Here is a 22,084-nt window from a genome sequence, read left to right on the forward strand (position 1 = left end):
AACTTTCAAATTTTCTGCGTTACAGTCCTAAAAGTCAAAAAGATATATTCTTCCTCAGCAGGATTTATGATCATGTCAAAGCAAAATGCAAACTGGAAGTGATGATTTGAAAGTCTGTTCCTGATTTGAAGCAGTCTTGTATCTGCTTGCTGGCTGAAATTCTGTGTGGAACTTGAACAGTTTCTCTACACCCAAACAAATTCCTTCTTTTTCTATGAAAATGGAGCTTGTTTTTGTGTGGTTTTCAAAAGATTCTTTAATTTTCTTATGCCTGCTTTCAAAAATGAAGTCCAGTTTTAGGTTGTAAAAGTATATACAACATTTTATTGGCGTAGCCTTGTTTTGATTTTTCAATTAAACTCCAGAAATGTTCTTAACTTTACTCATGAATTACCTGCTGTCATTTCAGGCAGAAAGTGCTGCTGAGGAGCCCAGGGTGCTGTGTATAATACAGGATACCACCAACTCCAAGACAGTGAACGAGCGTGTTACCCTGAACCTTCCAGCTTCCACCCCAGTGAAAAGGCTCTTTGAAGACGTGGCTTCCAAAGTGGGCTACGTGAACGGATCCTTTGATTTGCTGTGGGGCAATGGAGACAATGTCACTGACACGGTACAGCAGAAGGGCTTTGCATTTCCTCTTGGTAGCAAACACATTTCCAAAGTGTAGGAAACTTCTGTCTGTATTGCGTAGGGCTCATTCAACTCCTGTAAGATTTTGTGGTAGGTGCACCAGAGCAGACTGACAGCACTGTTTTGGTTTGGTTGAATTTTAATCTAAAAGTGTGCTCTTTGATATGGGTGCTTAATCATTAAACAAAAACCAATATGATCCTTCAGATGTAATGCTAGTTTTCGTTATCAGTATGTGCTTTTAATAATAATACCCATGATAATTAATCTCTGTTTCCTGTGGTCTTGTTTGAGAAATGTCATCTTCTCAATAACAACGTGTTGTATAGTGACTCCCCACATTTCTTATACCTATTTTAACATATTATATACAAAAAATATGATTAATATAACTCATATGCTTTACTGTAAATAAGTGCTGATTTTATGTAATAGGATTTCTGTAGATGCACCTAGAAAACTTTGTAAGATTTGTTAAGAAATAGATGTTAGTTTATTTCAGGTCATGTTTATTCCTGCTGAAAGGAATTTTTTTTTCTTTTAAAGAAAATAGTGTCTGCAAGCTATAGAGGACACTGGATATTGTGATGTTTGCAAGAAACTTGTAGGCAGTGTCTTGACTCCTACATAGATTAACCAACTTCTAAGCATTAAACTGTACTGCTTCTTAAACTGTTCCCAAGTTAATTCAGTAATAATGATAAGTGTATTTTGTTCAGTGAATGATTATTTATTTTCATGTAATCTTACTCTGTAAGTAAAGCATCAAGCAATGTACTTGAACGGGATCTGCTAATTGCATACAGATCTGTTAAAGAAAAGTGGTTTTTTGTTTTGCTCTTTTTTAGCAGACTCCAATAGATCAGAACAGTGACAAAACTATTCTTGATGCTGGTTTTGAGCCGGGGAAGAAGAACTTTCTGCATTTGACAGACAAAGACGGTGAGCAGCCTCAGACAATGCCGGTGAGTAAAATCTTCACTCAGCTACAGAAGCTACAGTGCTGGGGGGAGAGAGGTGTATGTTCTTTGTATTGCTCTTGTGAGATCAGAAAATGAAATAAAAATGGGCTGTATGTTTCATATAATAAGCTTCTTTGGGAACTTTCCCAACAGACTTGTAGACTACTGTTTTACACTTGTGGGTTTCTCCTGAGTAGGGCCAATTCCAGTAGTAATGATTTGTTGTCACTCTTTATTCATGCTTGTTAAATATTTATGTAATGCTTTGCTGCAAGTAGTTTTCTGAGGCTCTATAATTAACTAATCATTGACATGTTCAGAGATGAATCTTAACAGTACATATTTAATCCTTTACCTGATCCTATATTAGGCCGCTCTGACAGAATTCTCAAAAATAGCAGTCCTGTATCAACAGCAGTTATCTGCTTCCACATTTACCTCTATGGAAAAATAAATAAATATATTTATATATATAAAAAGAAGAGTTGTCAGTGTTGCTAGAAGCAACTGTTTGCCATAACAAAATTTTTGAAGTTTCTTATTTCTCAAATATGTGATACACATGCCTGCAATTTATTTAAATCAAGGATTTGATAGACTAGTGATAGATTAGGATTTATTACTCAGTTCTCGTATCAGTGCAATGCTGGCCTACTTATACTTAGCCTTTGTTATGGACTTTATTATCTGAAAAAGGAAAAAAGAACCCCACATGTAAATACTTGTACCCAAGGTCAGAGTTTAAGGATGATTCTGAAAGAATATTGGATTAAATTTTTTACATCTAGAAAACTTATTCTGTATTTCAGTGCAGAAAACTTGAGACATAAGAGATCCTAAATTGCAAATTTGCTTGTTGTATGCATTTTAATACTATATTTGATTATACTGTATTCTAAAGGGCCTTTACTTCCAGCAACACAAAGAACTATTCTCAAGGGATTGAGAATTTGGAGGGCAGAACTAAAGTTACACTGCATATCTGCAATTTTGAAGTTTGTGTGATGTGCTTAGCAAAATTTACTTCTGTCTCATGGCTAAGAAATCGAACTTGTAGGTGCTTCAGTAAAAATTTATTGTCTAACTTGTGCATGAAATGGTTGTGTTTGTTTTCAGGAGGAGTCAGGTACAACAGATGAGAGTGCACAAGAGAGATTTGTAGGCCCTCTTCCAAGAGAAGGCTCTGTTGGATGTACCAATGACTATGTCAGTCAAAGCTATTCTTATTCTTCAGTCCTGAGCAAATCAGAGACAGGTATAACAGTTCTCTCTTGTAAAGGCAATGCTAATTTTTAATTATTTTAGCACATTTTCAAATAGCAGCACTTCAAGTTTGGTTGGGTTTTTTTTAATAAATGTAGTTTCTTTAAAAAAAATCCACATCACTATGATGTTTTCTATCATGTTTTGTGTAATATTCTCATATCACTTTAGAAACAGAAGAACTGTATCCCATCCTGCATATTTTGTAGAAAATCTTAAAATTAAAGATTAATAGAAGTAAATAATTTCATTTTCAGCTAAAAAAAATGAAACAGTTTTAATAGTTTGATTTGGTTTTTTATTTAAGTATTAAGGGGGAAAGTTGTAGAACAGTAGTGTTGTGTGGACACTTTAGAGATTTATTTTTTTTATTTATTTCTAATTCTGAGACAATAGTACAAACCAGTGCAGATACAAATTATATTTATGTTATTACTGGGATACTCTTAGTTGACACCAGGTGATAAGTAAGCTAGTACACAATTCTTTCTTAGCAAATTCTAGTTTATTCTGTAAAATATTTAAATCTACTATTAAAATATTTGTAATTACCTACATCCAGTAGGTATTAGTGCAGCATTCAGCATTAAATATTGGTTATTATTGTGATCACTAAAATAGCTTCATGTCATTCAGGGGAATCATTTCTGTTATGTAAACTATTACTCTCTGTTGCTCTCAGAAATGAGCAAATGTAACATTCCCTCAATTTTTATAGTGTAAGTAACAATAAATAACAACAGATTAATGCAGTTCTTAGACATTGTCATAAAATTGTTTTCTTGTCAAATGTTTTAACTCTTAAAGTGATTTTCCATCTTTTTACATTATTTCCATCTCGTTATTCTTGCATTTTTAGGTTATGTGGGGCTAGTAAATCAAGCAATGACTTGCTACTTGAACAGCCTTCTACAAACACTTTTCATGACTCCTGAATTTAGAAATGCATTGTATAAGTGAGTATATAGAGTCAAAAACTTGTTCTTAAATTTGTGCTGGTGTATATTGGTAGGAGACCCTTTGGAACTTACCTTGTCAAAATTTCCTTCTTTGGGTACTGAAAAGCATTACTGAAGTCAAGCTGGATAGACTTATAAATTCTATCTGCTTAAAAGTTTCAGATTTTTAGTAAAATATAAGTTATGTTATTGGTTGTGTCATGGACAAGCTTTTTAAAGGGTCTTGAAAACAGCAGACTTGAAGTTAAATTCAGTACTTAAGTGCAGTTCATGTCTGTGCAGTGAATGGCTTCAAAATTTCCACTGGTTTATGTGAGATCTGTAAATTTAAAAAACAGCATTGCCATTAAGTGCAGAGGTGGAGAGCAAATTGCATTTGGCTTTTCCCAAGAAACAGGTGCAGTTAACCTCTGTAACGTGGCAGACCTCTTGAAATGTAATAAACGCTGCTTTAAATGCCTTTTTGAGTGATGTTTTCAGGGCGTTTTTAATTGTCAAATATCTTGTGTTGTGAATAGATGGGAATTTGAAGAATCTGAAGAGGACCCTGAGAGAAGTATCCCCTACCAGCTTCAAAGACTGTTTGTGTTACTGCAGACCAGCAAAAAAAGGGCAATTGAAACAACAGATGTTACCCGGAGTTTTGGATGGGACAGTAGTGAAGGTGATGTGCAACTTGTGTGATTTGCTTCAGCTGCTGCCTGCTGGAGGCCCTAAACTGCTGTTTATGGGGGAAAATACCAGAATAATGTAAAACAAAATCCACTTTTTACAATGGATACAAAATAGCCTAAATGGATACTTTGTTGTTGGGCATCTGATTTTTAAAGAAATGTCGTCTGTGAGTTTTAGGCTGTTGAAGTCTAAAAGCATTACATTTTTTAATTAAACTGTCATTATAGTTGTTAATTGTTTCTAAAAAAGTAGCTCTTTATGAGAAACTTGCTTCTGTTTTGAAACATAAATGTCAAATGCACGTGTTGCACTTCTGAAATTACCCATGTTATTGTCTTACTTCAAATCAAACACTGTATTTGTCTTCTTGACACTTGTGTGGTGTAATTTCGCCCCATAACCCACTGATTTTTTTTCTTTATCACATGATGATAAGGAGTTGGAACTTGAGTTTTGGAGAATCAGCACAAAGAGGGACATAAGTCTGAAACAGTTTATTTTATAAGTGTACATTACCATTTCTGTGATTTTTTACATATTCTTGCTTATATACATGGTTCTTGTTTATACATAAACACTGTGAGCAAGCTGGCTGCTTTTTTTTCTGACTTTAGAAGCAGCAGCTTGTGGAATTGAACACTGGCCCAGTAGTGAATAACAGTAAATAGTAGATACAGGCTTAAACAAATGAGTAGCTTTTTAGGAAGCATTCTCAGGTTACAGTTAGTATTGGGACTAATAACATCTCTAGTTTTAATGAAGAATAATTTCAATTTCTAACAGCATGGCAGCAACATGATGTACAGGAGCTTTGTAGAGTCATGTTTGATGCTTTGGAGCAGAAATGGAAGCAAACGGAGCAGGTAAGCATGTAAAGATTTCCTTCACTGAGAGGTGTAGTATTGTTGTGAGGTTTTATGGGTTTTTTTAAGGATGGTTGTAAAAAAAGTTTACTGAATTTTAAATACTAGGTTATTGAAAAATCTGTGATAATTGCCAGTTTTCCTGTTTGATGCAATAGTTAAGCTACTATAATGTATGACTTCCAAGAGTGTGTTGCGTGTGCTTTCCTCCCCCAGTTAAAAGTGGAATATTCTGAACTCTGGATGCCTAGTCTTTATTTGAAGCACAGAAAGTGGTTGTGTAACTCCTGTGATGGCTTTCTTGCTGTCAGTATTTATTAGGCTTTGTTGTGGGCTCGAGAAGCTCGAGCTCTCTCTTCTAATATAGGAGGAAGTTAGGAATATATTCATGGCACATGATACATTCTGATAAGTGGACAACTTTTTGCAGGCTAGTTTTGAAATTTATAGATTAGGAAATACTCCTTTCTCTTTCTGCACTTGTCTGTGAAGGCACAGGGAAAGGTTGCAGGATCAGACTGTTAATGTCTGGAAGACCAGGCTTGTTTTAAAAGTTACTTCAATTTGGTGGGTTTGTAGTCACTTGTAAGACGTGACCATAAAGGACACTGTGAAGCTTATGTAATGTGGTTTGAGAAGCTCATTTGATATGTCTTTTGGGCAGGGGAAAATAGGAAATCAGAGGGTTGATGTGCTGCTGGGGAATGGTATTTTGGATGTGTGGCTGTACAATTTAGACATAATGAATAAAAAGCCATTTTCTTGTAAAACTGAAGAGAATAAATACATTAACAGTTCATTCTTCTTAAACCTCTGTTGAACACGTTTGTTTCAGGCTGATCTTATAAATCAACTGTACCAAGGCAAACTGAAGGACTATGTCAGGTGTCTAGAATGTGGCTATGAAGGCTGGAGAATCGACACGTACCTGGATATCCCGTTGGTCATCCGGCCGTACGGCTCCAGCCAGGCGTTTGCTAGCGTGGTGTGTACTATTCTGCTGCCTAATAGTGCATCCATACACACATAGAATACATAATGCCACAGTGGGATAATTGGTTCCGGGGTAAGTATCATCCTAGATACTCCATCTTGGGGTGTTCGTCTTTGTGCAGTGAACCAGCTAGCAAGTTCTAGAAGATTTTTATTTTATTTTTTTTTTTTTTTGGCTTTTTGGTTTATTTTTTGGTTTGGTTTTTTTGGTTTTTTGTTTTTTTTTTCTTTTGCCCTTCAATGAGTCCTACTGGTGCATGTATAAGGGGAGGGGAAATGCAACTTTATTGCCTTAGGGCTGCAGTAATCAATTATTTTCTTCCTGATAAAATCTTCAGCATTTACTCGAGACATATTTTTATGACATCACAAAAGTTTTATTTGGGTTGTTCTTTTTTATTGGCACATCTGCTAAATTTTCTTAGCGTTGTTGCAAATCTTAGTGAAAGAGCAGAATATTGACTTTAAATTTTTTAGTTTAATTGCCATGTTGTTGCTGTGCCATTTAAAGTTCACTTCTTAAATACCATGTGCTTTTAAACAAGCGATGTGATGATGATAAAAAATCCTATCATACATCAGTGTTTGTGGTCACTCTTGCTCCAGCTTTACTGATGCTGGCAAGCCTATATATTGCTTAGTAAATCTGTGGAAGTTCTTTTGCTTTAATTTTTGCACCCCTCTGATAAAAAAAAAGTAATTTCAAATTGTTGCATTCCACCATTGTGGCTTAGGATGCCTGTACTATGGATGGAGTTGTGAGAAAGAAGAATAAATCAAAAGGTTGTTTTAAACAAACACTTGTGTAATTGGCTTATTCATTATATATTTAGTATTTTTCCTTATGTATTTAGTGTCATGGCAATATTTTTAAAGCACTGGTAGTCCATAATTCTTAACAGCAATTCTGTTAAAAATTGTTAGGATTAGTTCCAACTGCAGAGTAGGTTCAAAGTACTTCATGCTTTAAAACTTTAAATACCAATCTCGAGAAGTAGTAAAGGTGAGGGACACTGATCTCATAAAGAATTCAAGTTAGTAAAGTCCTTTGAATTCTTTTAAAGATGACATGAAAATTTTTTAGAACTGTTTGGCTAATTGAAGCTGTCTTGATACAGATTGATATTTTATATGGATGGCTTCCCTTTTCACCTTTTAAAGGTAATTTCTAACAATATTCCCTAAACCAATTTTTTTTTGTAATTTTTATTCAATAGTGAGGTTTTTATGATCCGTTAAAATAATGAGGACTATTCAGTTTGTGTAGTTGGATTCCACATTTAACAATGCATTGTACATGTCTCTCAAATTGAAAATTTTTCTCTTTAGTGAAGTCTATAGTGGAATGCTAAAAAAAAAAAGACTTTGTCTATTCATGAAAACACAGCAAACTTGAAAAAATAAGAATTTAAATATCAGATTACTTTTAACAGTATTTGATATTTCTCCTGTAAATCAGCATTTACTGGGTTTACTACACTGAGGAAAATAATTCTAAGATTTTTGTTACACAAACTTATATGGTTGCAACTTGTATTGCTGCTTCAATTTTTGAGCATTTTTAATTCATACTCTGATAATAATCAGTTGATTCTCCTCCCTGCATTTGTATTATCTATAGCAGATGTAATTTTTAGTTCTGTAGTCTTCAGCAGTGGGGAGATATGGAGGATACTTGCTTTTGGAGAAGGGAAAAATCGCCTGTTTCTAAATGGAATTCTCTGAAGGTAGTATCCTCCATTGATCCATAGATGGTGGTGATTTAGTAGGTGTAGGTAAAAAGGGCACGAATGAGAGATCCAAAACTTCACACATGCGCTAATAGGGCTTATAGAAGGGAATGTAAAACTTTTTAGACCTTGCTAGTCAGCTCCTGAGGGAACTTGCAGCAGGCGACACAACCCAAGATAGGGGATCTAAGGAGGATACTACCTTCAAAGAACTCTAGTTAGAGGTAAGTGATTTTCCATTACTTTCTAATGAGAGATGGATGAGCCTTAAGTAAGGTTAATCTGTAGAATGGCTTACAAAGAGTATTATCCCACTGTTCGACATTGTGTACTACCAAAAAAATGTAGATACTTGAAATGTTGATTTATTTATAAATATGTATGTAATACTTCTCAATACATGGGAACATTGAAGAACTGGGAAGGGTAATGTTATGCTTGCTTTATTTTCTAATGTGAACTAATTCTGAAATTCTTCAGTGTGGTCTTAAGGTTTGCTTTTGAAATTTTTATTTTCTGATTCCCCACTCCATCGCCCAAGTCCATGTAGTAAGACTGCATAGCTGCAAACTCATTAGGGCAGCTCTGGGGCACTGAGATCTGGCACACTGTCAGCGTGTAACTCAAGATGTTTTCTGAAAAAGTACTTATGCTGTCTGAATTGTTCAAGGGCACGACATCAGAAAAAAATCAGTCTCTTCTTGGGGTCAGTAGAAATACAGACATAAAAATGTGTAGCTTATTTCAGGGAGGTAAACAGGAGCAGCAGTTCACATACTCATTTTTGTAGGCATTAGTATCTTGTATAGATGCCTGACTTCAACAGCATTAGACATAAGTTGAAATGTTTTGCAGTAGAAAAAAAAATCTTAAAAATTTTGCAAGATGAACAGCTGAGAGAAAAGCAGATGCAACAGGGAACTGGCAATGATGCTGAAATTGTTACTAGAAAACAGTGAAAGTTGCTTTGTAATACCAGAAGACTAGTAATAATACAAGTATTTTGCAGGTGTAGTAAGTACAGTTGGTTTTTTTAAGTGTTGCTAGTTTGCAAGATCTTTTGTTGGCTAGTTTTTCTTTTGAGGATGTAAGTATGCAAACAAGTAGTCCTCTTTTGGGCAGAAATTAACTTGGACTTCTATGTGAACTTACTTTATGGTGTCCTTACCAAACTGTTGAAGGTGGAATAAGGATGATGTGATATTTACTTTTTTTTTAAGCTAAATTGGTTACAGTGAGGTCTTTGAACATGGGAAAACTGGTGAGCTCTGAAAATCTGAGATGGCAGTTTCTGTTTTTTTTCAAGAGCAATTTTGCCTAAATGCTATTTGTTGTGTAATTTTTTCATAGAGGTTTTGCTGCTCCTCTTCACAGGTTTTACAAATTTATACATTTACAGATACAGTATGATGCCTGTCAAACTACTCACTAGATCATAATGTGTTTTTGTCGAGAGGAGGTTGTCTGAAGTGCCTCTCTAGCCAGACAATAATTAGTTTGAGCTGGTTTTTTTGGCATTTTAATATGCTAAGTGATAGAAATCTCAGAATATTTAAAACTGGATATAATCAGAACTTGGCTGAGCAATGTGCTTGAAGTTGGACCTGATCTGAGCAGGGGGTTAAGATCAAGTGTTCTCCAGAAGTTTCTTTCAACCTGTATTGTTCTTTTGATTCTTTGAACTCTAAAGAAGTTTAAATAGCTTTTGTCACACTAATCTATTGCTTGATCATTTCTGGGATATTTTGAAGTGTGTGTAGGCAGTGTTGGAAGTGCTCAGTAACTCCAAGGCTGCATAACAGTCACCACTTTGAAGGTAACTTCAAAGGTAGCGTTGACTCTTCAAGCAGAGCTGCACAGCAGGATGTGTGGTGTGAGAGGCTGTGCAGTGTAGAAGCTTTGTCACTGGTTTTGCTGAGTAAACTGTCAGGGTAGAAAGTAGTGAACTGCACTAGAATAGGAATTGTATTAAGAGACATCCTAATCAGCAGAACTAAGTTTGGTGTAAGGATTGTACAGGAGACAGATGAGTAAATCTGGGGAACAGCAGTGCTGCTACACCAGAACTGAAAAATACATGGCTGTTTATATAGCTCACAAGTGATGGAGTTCCCAGGAGTTTTAATCAGGCTTTTCAAAGCAAAGCTCACTATGTGTGGTAAGCAGTGAAACCACAAGAGTAATGTGATAGTACTGCATTGCATTTTCAGGGGGCTGAAGCATCATCACTTTTTGCCTTGTGTAAAAATTTAGAGTATATTTCCTTGTTAAATTGCACATCACATGAGTCTACATAAGCATTACACAATCATTTATGTCCCATCCTTTGTATATTTCCACTTATATTCATGTCAGAGCATGAATGGCAACATTTTTCTTACACTCAAAATATATTTTTATTGCCTTAACTGACATTTGATTTGTAAGAAATAGGTCTGTCACTATGTGATTATTATTATTTCATTATGTGATGTTTTCTGATTCATATTTTCTGTGTTGGCTTTTTTTGCTTTCATTTAAATAGTTCTGAATAATAGTCAAAATGCAGTAATCCATTTCTTCCCCTTTTTGAGCAGGGTTATAACTTGCTAGGTGTTCTTTCTTAGAATTTAGAAGGAGATTCCTCACATTTCAGTGCATAATATTACCAAGTGTAAGCTCTTGAGTAAAAAGCAACTCAGCCTCTATAGCATTTAGGAAGTAAAGACATAGACAACAATTCAGTTCAGACTCTTAAAAGGTTTTCATGTGTCTAGAAAGTCTCTCTGCCCAAGAACTGTGATTTCAGGGCTGTTCAAAGGCCTTTCTGGCTGTATCCAAAAATGGTAAATTGACATGACTGCCTTCATTGTACAGTTGTTCTATCGAGTTTGGCACGTTTTGCATTTGTGAATAGTTGTCACCTGAAATACAGTCCTTTTTAAAAGTCCTATCTCCTAGAACAGCAACAGAGCTTTTGTAAATTATTTGCTTTGTTGTTCTTCTTTCTGCTTGCCTGAGTTCTTGGAAAGGAAGAAGGGAAAAGGGAAGAATTTGGGGCTTTTTCAAGAACTTTGGCATATCCTTGATTTCCTCCCAAAGTGGGACTTGCCAAACAACACGATTTAGACATCAGTCTTAAGTTCTGCACCAGCCATGTTATGATTGGTGAGTTTACTCTGCCCAGTTAAACCCCTTCTTACTTATTCAGGCTTCAGGGAACAGCTACAGCCCTTCATAAGGCGATGATGATTTTAAAAGCATTGTTTCTGTTATCATATTTGCTTTAAACTAAATGTCTGAATGTGCAAGATGAATTCGTTTTGACCTCCATAGGTGAACAGAGAACTTTTGGTCTCGCCTTGGAGTTAAAAAACCAGAGCCTCTTGGCTTGCAGGCTGACTGGGTTATAGGTTTTAACTTTTAAAATCTCTGGGTAAGATTCTTCACTGAACCCATCTCAATATTCTTGTGAATTTTGCTTGAAAAAGTTTGTTCTCAAGTACATTCAACTTATGTGCAGTGTCATTGCAGCAAATAATTTGTGGGGAAGACAAATCAGATCAGTTTGGTTGTATTTGCTTTGCTGTAGAGAGGAGTGAAGTAGAAATCATTAAGCTCCTGGATGTAAGCATTAGTGACAGAATTATTGGGGTTTTCGAACTGCCCCAAACAAGGCAGCTGTCAGAAGAGAAAATTCCAGTTATTGGTAGTTGCTTCCTAGGTTTGCACTAGGAAACTAGTTCTGCCATTACAGATGTCCATATCCACTTCTTTGAGAGCAAAACTGAAATACACTCCCTCAGTCCCTTCCTCACCTTTCACTTAAAAATAGTGTCTTCAAATGCAGTTTCTGAAGACCCTTTGTAGAATGGGACTAATGCTGTCTTCATGGAGGGCTTTTGAGGAACTGAGTAACATTTTTTCCTCCCACCTCCTTCTTCCCCCTCTGAGTATTGGATGGTATTTCTTGGGAAAAACTTCTTTAGAAATACAGAAGAACCCTCTGAGAATTCTGGGAGAACCAGACAAAGCAGGGTTAAAAAATAAGCTTGTTCTCACAGCATTTGACTCTATAGACATGACTAAATGTGATGTGCAAGATAACAGGAGTAGTTTTATTTTGTAGGTTTATTAAAACAGACAATTGGGATTCATCAAATACTGAATGAGATATAGTTAACAGCAATTGTGGTTTGACTGTTTACCTTGGGCTGGGTAGAAAGGTTAATTTCTTGTCATGTTTTCCTGACTCTTGTGTCTGTATCAATCTGTTTGTGTCAATCAAATATTGTTGGTAGATTTAATTGAAGTATTAGTACACGTTTGTAATCTCACTGTCAATTTATCATTCTTAGTTATACCTACATAGTAGACATTCTCTAAAAATTGGGTAACATCTTTTCGTTATTAGGAAGAAGCACTGCATGCTTTCATTCAGCCCGAGATCCTCGATGGCCCAAATCAGTACTTCTGTGAACGATGTAAGAAGAAATGTGATGCAAGGAAGGTAAAGACCGTCCCAGTCATTTGCAAAAATTAGTTTTGGGGCATACAAATCCCGACAGTGGGAGCATAACCTTGTCTGTGCTTCGTTCAGGGTCTGCGGTTCCTGCACTTCCCGTACCTGCTGACGTTACAGCTGAAGAGGTTTGACTTCGATTACACCACCATGCACAGGATCAAACTCAACGATCGCATGACTTTTCCCGAGGAGCTGGACATGAGCGTCTTCATTGATGTCGAAGATGAGGTAAAGTGTTCCGTTTCAGAGAAAGCTATTTAACTTCCTTCAAGTTTCTCATTAAGAAAATTAAAATTATTTTGGTCTTATAAAGCCATTTTAACATCACTCATCTACCTAAACTGTTCTTTAGCCATGGCAGTGCTATAATTTGAGGATTTTAAATCTGTCCATGTGGATTTTTTTCTTTTTATACTGCAAAGGAAGCATGTTCTCTAGTCACTATAGGTTTTCTGGTTCCATAAAGAAGCTGTTCCAGATTTCTTACGTCTTCAGTGTTTTAAAGACACAAGTCTCAGGGCTTCTATGTATAGTGCAAATCCACAATCGAACATTTTTTTGAAACTTGTGTCTGAATCTGTGTTCGTCATAACACGTGATGTAAAGTTGCAAGCCTCTGAATGCTGAAGTTAGTCCAGAGATCATTAATGATGAATTCCTTCCCTCTGAGTCATACTGTAATGTATACTGTAGAAATAAGATTTTAAAATTTTTTTATTTTTCACATCCATCTTCTGGCTTTTTACTCTTCTGCTTTTGACCAAAATTCAGGTCGTGTGATTACATTCACCAAAAACTATTTACTGTGAGTTCTGCATTGAAGACTAAATTTATTCTCCTAATTCCTTTCCTGAATACATTCTGTCACTTTTTTAACTTGCATTGGTATAAGAGAAATAATGCCTTGACTGGCTTTTCTCACTCCATACAGACCTTTGTTTTATAAATTATACCACTTAAGCAGTTTGATACGTCTCAAAATGTGTTGCACACAAACCCCAGAAATACTGGTCAAGGAGTGAAGACATTAACAGAAACAAGTCTGTTCTAGATGCTGAATTGCAGAGGTCTCTAGGTTTTTGAGGAATTTCATTGGTTTGCACATTGGAATTTTTTCATTTCACAGACACTTATTTCTTGTTCTATGTAGCTTTAAATGTTTTCTAATGTTAGTGTGTATGTTTTATTTTTAAGAAGTCTCCCCAGACTGAGAGTTGCACTGATAGTGGAGCTGAAAATGAAGGCAGCTGTCACAGTGATCAGATGAGCAATGATTTTTCTAATGATGACGGAGTCGATGAAGGAATCTGCCTTGAAAGCAACAGTGCGGCAGAAAGAATTTCTAAAGCTGGCAGTGAAAAGGTATGCTCAAAAAATACTGTATTGAATTTGATTCAGATGGAGTTAATTTCTTTCATAACACCCTGTATGATGCTCTGGTTTGGAACTGTGACAAGGTGTTGATGGCACAGCGGTGTGTTGCCGCACCTCTTGCTCGAGCAGCGTTGTGCGGTGCTGAATCTTCCTGTTTCTCATTCTACCCCTGTAAAGGGGATTTTGTAGGGCTAAGGGTGAGCAAGAGCCTGGAAGAGGAACATAGCTGGGACAGCTGAATGACCTGAATTGACCAGAGGGATATTCCATGTCTTATTCCCTGCTGTGCAGCATCATGCTCAGCAGTAAAAAGCAGAGTCTTTCCAAAATAGCTGTTGCTCAGAGACTGGCTGGGTCTTGGTCTGCTGGCAGGGGATGCTGAGTAATGCTTTTATTTTATTTAACACACTATTATTTTCTTTTTTCCTGTTTCCTTTACTTATTAAACTGGCACTGTCTCCAACTACAAGTTTTCTCACTTTTACTCTTCTGATTCTCTGCACCATCCCACTTGGGAGAAGGAGTGACTGACTGCCTGAAGGGCTGCTCAGTTGATTGCCAGGGTAAACCCACCACAAAAATTATAAAAATACAATTAATTCTGATATTGGGGGTGAGGTGAGAGGTCAGGAGTGTGTGTTTTGTTCAAACATTGACACTAAAGCAAAGCAAAGAATTTGACTGATTTGGAGGTCACCTGAGAATAAAGGTCTTCCCAGCATGTCAGATTGGGAATTCCCAGAAAACTTGTTTTGGCAGCAGACCCTCAAACTGAAGACTGTTTTGTCTTGTGAGCAGTGTTTTCTCTTTGAGGCCAGCTGTCAAAGGCCTACCTGGTAGATTTAGTTACAAAAGTGTCTTGCAGCTCAGTAGGAAATTGGAAAGTTTTAGTCAGTTGAATAGTTGAGGCCAAGGGTCTAAATGTTAAATATTCCTTCAGTCATCTGCAATTAATATGAAAGAATTGAGCAGCAGTCCTGCTTCTGTGGGACTTAAAGGTTGGCAGAGATCTTCAACAAACTTGACTGAGTTTTCTTGCCAATACAAAATTAATCAAAAATCTTGTTTTATCTTGATATCTACAATGTGTGCTTCATGAATTGTTGTTCTGTAACTTGGCCAATAGCTTTTATTCAGACTTGTCAGAAAGCTATTTGGCTTCAGATGTTATTTTCATAAATATTAGAGGCTGACTTGCATTTTAATCTTCACATCTGTCCCTGTTTATATGTACCTTAAAGCATTTGAGAGAGTTTTTTGATATATGTTCTGAATACTGTCAATCTTACTTGGAGAAAAAGAAAAAAAATTATTAATTCCAGTCACTTGACTGGAACAAGACCAGAATATTGTAATGTGTCTGTAATGCAAATGGCATGTCTAGTACTGACAGTAGCTTTAGCCAGTTATTTCACAGTACTTGTTCTCAAGGCAAACAAGCTGTCAAGCTATGCCATTAGCTTTTGGGTTTGGATGTCTTAATAGTGAATACAGAGCATGCAAAGCATTTACAGTGTGTTTGCTCTATGTGCCCTAAAATATGCTTGTAACACTCATGAGTCAGTATTGTTCAGTTTTATATCTTTAATTTATATGCAACACTGGAGGTATGTCCTTAGTGCCCTGTATTTCCATCCATTTATCTATGAAAAAAAGAGTTTGGCAGCAAACTCGGAGTGGTGTGAGAGGAAATAATGCAGAGACTCATAAGCATTGAGTGGTGCCTGGCTGGGTTGCTCTGTACATTAAGTGGCAAAATGCTTTACTCGATACATATCACACTTTTTTCTTCTCTCCACAGAGTTCTTTACTGTATGAACTCTTTTCTGTAATGGTTCACTCTGGAAGTGCTGCTGGTGGCCATTATTATGCCTGTATAAAATCTTTCAGTGATGACCAGTGGTACAGCTTTAATGATCAGCATGTTAGCAAGGTAAAAATAGTATTGTTATTATCTTTCATACTCATTGATGAACATTTCTATTTTGTGGTTTTATCACTTATATATAATGAAGCTGGTTTTATGTGCAGGTATTTCAAGCATTGTTTTATCTTCTCATCCTAATGTCCTGCCATATGCATGTTTCACTCAGTAGCTTAACTGATTTCTAGAAGTTTTTTATTTATCTATTTGCTTTTGTGTGGTGGGAGGAGGAGTGTTATTTCATGAAGGTGGGATGGTTCACAAAGAAGCTTTTACTCGTGCACAGACTAGACTGGATTTAGAATTTTGCCTTCTGTGCATATGAAGAGCACTTTTTGCTTACAGAAGTATATTTGTAGATCTGTTACAACCCAGACTGCTTTTAAACCTGTCCTGGTGATGCAGGTGTTAAGTGTATCCATAGATACTGTTGCAATCAAGAATCTTTATATTGTTTCTCTAAGAAGTTCCTATTGAAAAAATAAAAAATAAAAATGTTTACATCCATTGTAAAATTAAGAGGCAGATCACTTTGAAATAGCTTTTTAGCAGTCAGCAAATAAGCAGAAAACTTTTAGAAAATAATTGTGTGTTAATTGTGTAATACCACTTTTCCTAGTGAAAATAAATGCATCTTAATTAGTGCAAGTTTCTCAAATAATCGTTAAATTGATTTTTTTTTTTATTTTAGATAACTCAGGAAGATATTAAGAAAACATATGGTGGATCTTCTGGAAGCAGGGGCTATTATTCCAGTGCTTTTGCTAGGTTAGTAGTACTGTAATATTAATTTTCTTTCTGGTAGTGTTTTAGTGTAGTCAAATAATGACCAAGATGCACGTGCCTAGCATATTAGCTTAAAATTAATAGCAGATGCTATAGTTGTAAGAACTACCCTGACTGCTGTTTCCAATCATTAAAATAATATTTTTTTTTAAAATTCTGTTTGTTTACTGTATTGCTATGATATATATGACATAGCTTCTTACTGGGGAAAAAAAAATAAAAGCAGCTTTTCAAGATCATATTTTCTTCTGTCTGATAAATCCATATATCTATTATTTTTTCCACCAGCTCCACAAATGCATACATGCTGATATATAGACTGAAGGATCCAACAAGAAATGCAAGTAAGTTAGACAACTGTATTGGCAAAAGTTGATTTTTTTAAAATTAAGTATTGCATGTTTTGATTTTTGTTCATCTTTATGAAACAATGTGATAAAGTACACTAATCTGCATTAAGTGTAACATTTATTTTATCATGATATTGATGATATCTTGAGACTTTTATTATCAATTAATTCACTTAATAGGGTAGAATTTACCTTTATTGTAAAAACAGGCTCAAGTGCAGTCATCAGTCTTAGTGTGTTTCTTTACAACAGCAGAGCTTCCCATACTGATATTGGAATACTACACTTCTGCTATTAGCATTTTCTTGTGTTGCTCATGTATAATTAGGGGGAATAAAAGTCTGACTTCAGTTTAAATCATGAGAAAGAGAACAAGATGTGTAGTGGGAAATCTGGGTGCAGAAGAGAGAAGGGAAAAAGACAGGAAAAATAACTATTAAATATACCTATAATGCCTAAGGTGTTGCTCACCGTGAAAAAAATGTCGTTTTTTAAAACCATTGCTTTGTTTTTACTGTCAGAGTTTCTTGAGGCACATGAGTATCCAGAGCACATTAAACAACTGGTACAGAAAGAGAGAGAATTGGAAGAACAAGAAAAGAGGCAACGGGAAATCGAGCGCAACACTTGCAAGGTGAGCATTTCTGCTGAACTGAGTAACAATACACTGCTGGTAAGCAATGTTTCTACAGAGAACAACTTTTTTATTGCAATACAAGGACTCTTTTGTGATAAATGTGTTTGTAGGAGCAATTCTTTTAAATTGGAAACCTGTACACAGTGGAGGAATCTGCTGGAGGTATTCACCAGAGATTTTTGCTGAGTTCATGTCTTCCATGTGAATTCGAATTGGTGTTAAAACCAAAACAAAACTAAATCTGACATCTCTTGCCTTCAACCTAATTAGTTCCAAAGAGTACATCATGGTATTTGTTAGGTATTTAGTGCTTTTAAATCTTTTCATATTGCAACCTCTTACTTTATGAAATGGTGTTTCCTCAGCTGATTTTAAATAGTTATTTGGCAGAAAGAGCAGAATTTTTTCCAACTAGAGATTCAATAGTAACAGACAAAATAGAACCTCAGTGACCTTACAAGCATGGCAGTCAGCTGCTCTATCTATGAATCCAGTGATTGTTTTATGAAGAAGTTCTCTGGCATTGCAAAATGTGTCATTCTCTATGTGAAAAGGAATTTCACATTCGTTGTTCATATGTGCGTTTCCTTTTGAAGGATTTGCTCACTGCCTGTGGTTACAAGATGTTCTGGTTATAGATGTTGTACCCTAGCTTGCAAAAAGATTCAGATACACATAAATACCTTTTGTGCCTTTTGACATTGTCTATCTTCAGTTGTGTAACCAGCTGAAAGGAAGCTGTCCTATAGCTGAAGTAGAGCTGAAGATATATTTTATGTTGGATTGTTTGAGTATGGGTTGTAAACTTAAATGTGCTCTAATATGAAAGGTATTTGCAAGTGCCTTCATTTTTCTTCCTTTTGTATTTCATAGATTAAATTGTTCTGCATGCATCCTACGAAACAAATAATGATGGAGAACAAATTGGAGGTTCATAAGGACAGGACACTGAAGGAAGCTGTGGAAATAGCTTACAAGGTATGCTATGCATAACAGGATAGTTCAATTGTTAGATGTATTTTTCTGCTGTTGTGTATCCTAAGTTTTTAAATTTCTAATATTATGAGAATATTTGGGAGGGCATGGCTATGGATGTTTTTTGTTGGGGGTTGGTTCTGGGGAAATTTTATATGTTGGGATTTTTTGGGGTTTTTTTGTTTTTAAAGGTGTTCTAGTCACCCATTATTGTATGAGTTTTCTGTCAGTAACCATCAGATGATTTCTGATTAGAATGATAAAACCTGCCTTTTTGAAAGGCAGTATGATTTTACATACCTTTACTTAAAAATCAGAGAGAGCTGCTGTTAGACTCACCATAGCCTCAGCAACTTAAAAGAATTATGAACACTTATTTGTATTGCAGTAAAATGTTATAGTAGATACATAATAAGAGAATTCTTTCAAGAGCCTTTCAGTGTAGCTAATACAATAATAGCAGTGAACATCAAGGCATCTGTTGATCTTTATCTTCCACAAACAGGTAGAAGATGAAGATTTCAGTTCTTGCTTACCTACTTGTGCATTTTGGTTCTTGCCGTATGTCTTTGGCTGGGAGAGTACCAGCCAAGGCACTTACAGGCTTGGAATGTGTTAAGATCTCCTTGAGATGCAAGGAAGATAATCAGGGGATATGTCTTCTTCAGGCCTCTGTGAGGCCATTTGGTATAACTGATAGGCAGTGTATTCCTCTGAAAATACTTCTGGGGTCTGTCTTCATGTGCTTGTATACATACTTCCCAAAATTCCCTGACTTCTGCATTTTGATGCAGGCTTCTCTTTTGATTTTGGAAACCTGCATATATTACATGTCTATGCATATAATATCTCTGATGTATGTGTATGTGTTTTCTAAATCCAAGTTGAAATTAGTGAATTCAAAGTGAGATGTTTCTACTTACGAGGTAAAAACTACATTCACAAATAAACCATTATTAAATGCTTGGGGGGTTTTTTGTGTGCATGATTTAGCTGATGGATTTAGAAGAGGTTGTTCCTTTGGATTGCTGTCGTCTTGTCAAATATGACGAGTTCCATGACTACTTGGAACGGTCTTATGAAGGAGAAGAGGACACACCAATGGGTTTGTTGCTGGGAGGTGTCAAATCAACGTACATGTTTGACTTACTGCTGGAAACAAGAAGACCTGACCAAGTTTTCCAGTGCTATAAACCTGGTGGTAAGACATGTAATTATATATAGACAAGGATAGACTAAAATCATATGTTGCACAAACACAAAACTTGTAAAACATAGAGCTTCAATATGATGTACCAAAGAAGAAAAACTTGTTGTACCGCATTTTACAAAGTCAATATTTAGAACTACATGCTGTGCTGTGTTGCTGACTTGTTTCTAATTGTAGCAGATCTGAGGTTTACTAAAATTAGTCAAATTGGAACTTTTTTCTTTCTTGGCACTACATTTGGTTGGAAAATTTAATTCTGAAATCGAACTGCTTTTCAAGTTCTTACTGTTTTTATGTATTTAATGCAACCTCTTAACCAGCACATCAGACCAGCATTTTTGTGTTTTCTTTGCCTGTTGAATTTTCTCTCTATGTGTATATATGTGATTTATTTTTTTTTTTTCCTATTCCCTACAGAGGTCATGGTAAAGGTTCATGTGGTCGACCTAAAGACTGAATCTGTTGCTCCTTCAATAAGTGTACGAGCTTATTTGAATCAAACAGTTTCAGAATTTAAACAGCTCATTTCAAAGGTAATTTACAGTCGTTAAGGACTTTTATTTACAGGGTTTTCATTCATTTTGGCTGTGAAAATGTGTCATAATTTAAACATCTAAAATGAGAGCCTGCACCTTTTGCAGATCACGCTGAGTCGTGCAGTACTTGTTAGAGTTGATCTTGCCTATCTGCTCCTTCCTGCTAACAGCAGCAGTCTGCTTCTTCCTTCCATCCAGAGTTCTACCCCAGCTTCTGCATAAGCTTAGCCACTGTCTGACCATATCACTTATTAGCTTACTCAGTAATAACTTCTGTGGGAAAGCTGAAGAGTTGAGCTCATGTTCTTTTTGGTTAGTAACTTGAACCACCTCTCTGAGTGTCCAGTCAGTGACGGAACTAGTGAACTGTTACTGTATAACTGAACCAACATGTTATTTCCCCTCTTGTAATTGAAACTTAACATCCAAAGCTGTCCACATTCTCTGTACAAACTCTCTTTTTCGTCCCGACAGCTACTTGTTATTAAGATGCAAATTGATTTTTTTTTTACATGGTCTTAAACCATGGGATGTTACTGCTTCCATTGAATTGGAAGACACACTGTGCATGCTCAATTCTGTGTAAAATAGTTCAGTGGTTGGTGTAACTACATAATATTTGTTATAAAACATGATTCCAGCATTTTGAATTCAATCTAATTAAGAATTAAGTGAGCACTGTGCAAAACCTGATGCTTGAAAATCATTCTTTTATTTTCTGCTGGTTCATAGACTAAATTATAAGACCAATTTCTTATATTACTGGTCATTAACAATTTGCCAGTTCTCTGCAAAGAAAGCCAGGCCATTTCAGTCATCTGACCTTGTGGAAAAACTAACATTTGCTACCTATCAAATCTGTAAAAATGAAAGGCTTGTTTCAATATTTGAAGCAGTGTATAGTGCACGTTCCCTCACTGTCAGTGTCTTGGTTTAGGCTACGCACCTGCCCGCTGAAACAATGCGCGTCGTGTTGGAGCGGTGCTACAACGACCTGCGTCTCCTCAACGTTTCCAGCAAAACACTGAAAGCTGAAGGCTTTTTTAGGAGCAACAAGGTACATGCTCTGGTTTTTAAATTGTTTACTTTTCATGTCTTTGTAGACTTGGCTGTTGTGTTGTAAAAAGCGTGGTCAGTATAGAATTGATAATGGATAACCGTCGTGGATTTTGCTGTGTACTGTGTGGGGTTTTATGTGCCCAGTACTGTGGTGCTGAGGAATACTATAGGCTATATATGAAATCAGGTGTACCTAAAAGAGTGGATTGAGAATCTGGTTGTTACTCAGTGGTTCAAATCATGGTGAGGTTAACAGCCTTATGATTAAGACTGTTAAAGGTCAGCCATTCTTAGGGAACAAAGACTGATACATGGCTGTGAAACCTACCTGATTTTTCTAAACCTTCTGAAAACTGTACCTGCTCTCAGTATTAAACTTCCCAAAGAAACAAAAGTCAAAACTAAAAGCAAGTTTTTGGTGGGTCTTCATCTTAAGTTCAGTAGTTTTCCCTGTGCAGATTATCCCTAGATAGTTTATATTATTTTTTCAAAAAAGACTTCTAATGTTTCCAATAATAGTTGTGCAATTCATTCAGAAAAAGATTTACTTAGTACTCAAATAACTTTAACATTTTAAGTTTGTACATTGTCTTTTTTACTGCAGTAGTTGTAACACATAGCACATTTTACTCATCCTCTCTCTCTGAATTT

General features: G+C 35.9%; 1 protein-coding gene across 3 annotated transcripts in view; it reads left to right on the forward strand.

The window, feature by feature from the left end:
* USP47 (ubiquitin specific peptidase 47) overlaps window positions 1-22,084 on the forward strand; it is a 52,483-nt gene that overhangs the window by 18,875 nt on the left and 11,524 nt on the right. For 2 of the 3 annotated variants that reach the window (XM_051803810.1, XM_051803812.1), the window contains 18 exons: window positions 410-613; window positions 1,482-1,598; window positions 2,712-2,850; window positions 3,718-3,814; window positions 4,336-4,481; window positions 5,276-5,355; window positions 6,191-6,340; window positions 12,472-12,567; window positions 12,658-12,810; window positions 13,777-13,944; window positions 15,758-15,889; window positions 16,572-16,648; window positions 16,955-17,010; window positions 17,538-17,650; window positions 18,527-18,631; window positions 19,622-19,829; window positions 20,256-20,371; window positions 21,312-21,431. In XM_051803810.1, coding sequence (XP_051659770.1) covers window positions 410-613; window positions 1,482-1,598; window positions 2,712-2,850; window positions 3,718-3,814; window positions 4,336-4,481; window positions 5,276-5,355; window positions 6,191-6,340; window positions 12,472-12,567; window positions 12,658-12,810; window positions 13,777-13,944; window positions 15,758-15,889; window positions 16,572-16,648; window positions 16,955-17,010; window positions 17,538-17,650; window positions 18,527-18,631; window positions 19,622-19,829; window positions 20,256-20,371; window positions 21,312-21,431 — 2,277 coding nt within the window. The remainder of the gene's footprint in view (window positions 1-409; window positions 614-1,481; window positions 1,599-2,711; window positions 2,851-3,717; window positions 3,815-4,335; window positions 4,482-5,275; window positions 5,356-6,190; window positions 6,341-12,471; window positions 12,568-12,657; window positions 12,811-13,776; window positions 13,945-15,757; window positions 15,890-16,571; window positions 16,649-16,954; window positions 17,011-17,537; window positions 17,651-18,526; window positions 18,632-19,621; window positions 19,830-20,255; window positions 20,372-21,311; window positions 21,432-22,084) is intronic. The other variant, XM_051803811.1, reaches the window with a different exon arrangement.

Source organism: Manacus candei, unplaced genomic scaffold (assembly GCF_025592945.1).
Source record: "Manacus candei isolate 608988 ecotype Guabito, Panama unplaced genomic scaffold, ASM2559294v1 h1tg000060l, whole genome shotgun sequence".
In the NCBI taxonomy this organism is placed as follows: Eukaryota; Metazoa; Chordata; class Aves; order Passeriformes; family Pipridae; genus Manacus; species Manacus candei.